The sequence below is a fragment of the Sabethes cyaneus genome, chromosome 1, assembly GCF_943734655.1.
Source record: "Sabethes cyaneus chromosome 1, idSabCyanKW18_F2, whole genome shotgun sequence".
Classification (NCBI taxonomy): domain Eukaryota; kingdom Metazoa; phylum Arthropoda; class Insecta; order Diptera; family Culicidae; genus Sabethes; species Sabethes cyaneus.
This window is the reverse complement of record NC_071353.1, coordinates 164,247,171-164,251,072: the sequence shown is the minus strand read 5'-3', so window position 1 is coordinate 164,251,072 and position 3,902 is coordinate 164,247,171. Positions and strand designations below refer to the sequence as shown.

The 3,902-nt window shown below is 48.3% G+C and overlaps 1 protein-coding gene across 1 annotated transcript; it reads left to right on the top strand.

Annotated features, from left to right (window-relative positions):
* Positions 1 to 518: 518 nt before the first annotated feature.
* On the top strand, positions 519 to 3,357 carry LOC128736888 (NADH-ubiquinone oxidoreductase 75 kDa subunit, mitochondrial). The gene is made up of 4 exons (XM_053831391.1): positions 519 to 631; positions 786 to 2,166; positions 2,226 to 2,408; positions 2,472 to 3,357. Exons 2-4 carry the CDS (start codon positions 808 to 810, stop codon positions 3,120 to 3,122), a joined length of 2,193 nt encoding a protein of 730 aa, XP_053687366.1. The 5' UTR covers positions 519 to 631; positions 786 to 807; the 3' UTR covers positions 3,123 to 3,357.
* The last annotated feature ends 545 nt before the right edge of the window (positions 3,358 to 3,902 follow it).

Sequence of the window (3,902 nt, the reverse complement as noted above, 5' to 3'; positions counted from 1 at the left end):
CACACCGCAAAAATCGGTCGCCTGCAATGGGCTGAGCATGTCGTGAGGATGTCGGACGACTGCCCGGTTTAAAAAGTTCTCAATAACGATCCGACTGGAACGAGCCGGCGGGGCGTGCAGCGTGCAAGTTGGATCGATCAAGTGGAAGGCGATCTGTGGACCCTACGTAGACTACGTGGCTGGCGGACAGTAGGATCGTTGTACTTCCGCAGTTGTCCTATACTCTAATAAACGGACGGCCGGGCGGCCGACCGTCGTCACTAAGTAAGTACGTAAGCAATTATGAAATGTTTTAGTGAAAAACACGCAGATCTAGGAACTATTCAATGGAAATTTTTGAATTTTGAAACCGGTTTTTTTCGGCCAATTCAATCAATACCGCTCCGGTTCTGATGCCTTTGTGAATGCTGTAATAGATTGCTATGTGCTGTCAGATGCTGTCAAGCGATAGATGACAGCGTTGACAGCACTGCAGTGACTGCTGACTGCATCATATTTTGTTCAAGGATTGCGCAGAATTGGCAGCCTCTGTTCAAACGTCAAACAGCAGTGCTGTGTGAAGAGAAAATTCTACGAAAAATCGTCTGTTTTTCTCGGAATATTTCCCGTTCCAGAGTATTTTCCTACATAGGTAATTAAACGTAGTTTTAAGCATTTGTTTCAAAGTTTGAATCAGAGCAAATCACGCTCTTAACCAGTGCAAAACTGCCCCTCAAATTGTTTGAAAAATTATGTAATTAAAACTGCGCCGAAGCTAATCTGTCTGAATGTTGTTGGAATTTTAGGACGTAACAAACGACAGCAGCGATGCTACGAGCACCGTTCACAAGGGCACTAGCGCTTGGTGCGCGCGGTCAGACCTCCCCGGTGCACGTCGTCCGGACAACGGCAACGACTCCGGCTAAGCTGCCGGAGAAAATAGAGGTGTTTGTTGACGACAAACCGGTGATGGTGGATCCCGGAACTACGGTCCTGCAGGCAGCCGCTCTAGTGGGTGTGGAAATACCCCGTTTCTGCTACCACGAACGGTTGGCCGTAGCCGGAAACTGCCGGATGTGTCTGGTCGAGGTTGAAAAGTCCCCGAAACCGGTGGCCGCTTGCGCTATGCCTGTGATGAAGGGTTGGCGCATTAAGACCAATTCCGAAATGACCCGTAAGGCTCGGGAAGGTGTCATGGAATTTCTGCTGATGAACCATCCGTTGGACTGTCCGATCTGCGACCAGGGAGGCGAATGTGACTTGCAGGACCAAGCTATGGCTTTCGGCTCGGATCGGTCGAGATTTACCGATATCGATCACAGTGGCAAGCGTGCCGTTGAAGATAAGGATATTGGACCCTTGGTGAAAACTATTATGACCCGTTGTATCCACTGTACTCGATGCATTCGGTTTGCTTCGGAAGTCGCTGGAGTTGATGATTTGGGAACGACCGGACGAGGAAACGATATGCAGATTGGAACCTACGTCGAGAAACTGTTCTTGACTGAACTGTCCGGGAATGTGATTGATCTTTGCCCGGTCGGTGCTTTGACTAATAAGCCGTACAGCTTCGTTGCCCGTCCTTGGGAGATTCGTAAGATCGAATCAATTGATGTTTTGGATGCTATCGGAAGTAACATCATTGTTAGCACACGCACTGGCGAAGTGCTCCGAATTTTGCCTCGTGAAAACGATGAAATCAACGAGGAATGGCTGTCGGACAAGTCTCGTTTTGCCTGCGACGGTCTCAAGCGTCAGCGGTTGATTGCTCCGATGCTGCGCAATCCGAGTGGCGAGTTGGAAGCGGTTGAGTGGGAATCGGCTCTGATTACTATCGCTCAGGCGCTTCGCAGTGCTCCGAAGGGCAAAATCGCTGCTGTCGCCGGTGGGTTAGTCGATGCAGAATCTTTAGTGGCTTTGAAGGATCTGCTGAATAGGTTGGGATCGGAAACGCTGTGCACGGAGCAGAAATTTCCAACCGACGGGTCGGGAATCGATTTCCGTTCTAGCTATTTGTTGAATTCATCGATCGCTTCCTGCGAGGAAGCCGATCTGGTGCTGCTCGTGGGTACCAATCCACGTTACGAGGCTCCATTGCTGAACACCAGACTACGCAAGGGCTACGTTCACAATGAACAGAATATCGCTTTGATTGGACCGAAGGTCAATCTGTCGTATGAGTATGAGGTGAGTGTCTCTGTTATTTATTGAAACGAACACAGATATATTGAATTTTTCTGTTTCAGCATCTTGGAAATGACGTCTCCTTGGTTCGCGATATCGCCTCGGGAAACCATCCTTTTGCTAAGAAGTTGAAGGCCGCTAAAAAGCCATTGATTATTGTTGGTGCTGACATGTTGGCACGAAAGGATGGCAGCGCCTTTGCAACTGCTCTCCACGTGTTTTCCAACTCATTGAGCCCCGCTGATGTAAGTGGCATACTTTCTACCGTTAAATGATGTTTTAGCTGAAAATTTGCTTCAATTTTGCAGCCCAACTGGAAGGTTTGGAACGTTCTGCAAACAAACGCAGCCCAAACGGCGGCCCTGGACGTTGGTTATACACCGGGTGCGGAGGCAGCGATCAGTGCAGAGCCAAAGGTGCTGTTCCTTTTGGGAGCAGATGCCGGTGCCATCAAGAAAGAGCAACTCCCGAAGGATTGCTTCGTCATCTACCAGGGTCATCACGGAGATGACGGAGCTCAGCTGGCGCATGCTATTCTGCCGGGAGCGGCCTACACCGAGAAGCAGGGCACCTATGTCAACACGGAAGGTCGTGCCCAGCAGACACTTGTCGCCGTTACTCCACCCGGTCTGGCTCGTGAGGACTGGAAGATTCTGCGTGCTCTGTCAGAAGTTACCGGTGCTCCGCTCCCGTACGATACCCTGGATGAGCTGCGAACACGCATGGAAGACATCGCGCCACATCTCGTCCGTTACGGCCGACTGGAGAAGGCGAACTTCTTTAAGGCGGCCGAAGAATTGCTGCGCAATGCACCGGTACAGTTCGACGGCAGCAAGATCGATGTTAGTCAGAAAAAGCTGGAGGATTTCTTCATGACCGATCCGATCACGCGGGCATCGCCCACGATGGCCAAATGTGTAACGGCAGCCAAGAAGCAAGCCGCTCAAGCTGCTAATTAGATTTGTTTTAAAATGTTACTCACACTTGTCAATCGTCCGATGGTTGACGAATTAAAATTGCAAAAATATAGAAATAAATGTTAAATCAATTTATTGGTGCGAAATGCGGTATCCTGGAAGGAATACAGAAACGATAATTTAAACAACATTTTGAAGCATGTTACAACAAGAGCAAAAGGCACCATGTATTAAATAACTTCAGTCTGTACTTTGATCAATAAACATCAAAAATTGAACTAGTAACAATTAAAAATGTTTTAATTGTGATGGGTGAACAGAGACCCGTCACAATAGTTGGTCAGTTTGTCAATAGTGACAGGAGGTAAACGATTGGTTTGACAACAAGTGTTCTTTACGGCAGCTCTTCAAAAACATTGCTTTACTCTTCGACTGGCTTAGCTAATTCTTGGTAGATCAGTATCATCATCATCCATCATCCGTCGCATACATCTATACTGAGCAATAGCTGAGCACGGTGGGCAAATCGCTGGCGTGACAGCAAAAAAGCAGAGGTCTGAGCACCAAGCCTTGAGAAACTTCCAAATCACCGTAAACGCGAATCGCTTCCGTTTGAATGCTTTATTGTCCTTTACGAAAACTAGCCTAACACTCGGATAAAGCACAGCACAGAAGGATGACATTTGTTGCTCCAGAAGGTTCTCAAATGCCTTTAACAGCTCACATGGGATACTGATTGGTGCGGTGAGGCTTTTAAATGCGGAAAACATCCTCCCCCGCGAGAAAGACGAAAGCGTTGAACATAAAACATCAGGTTCCGGC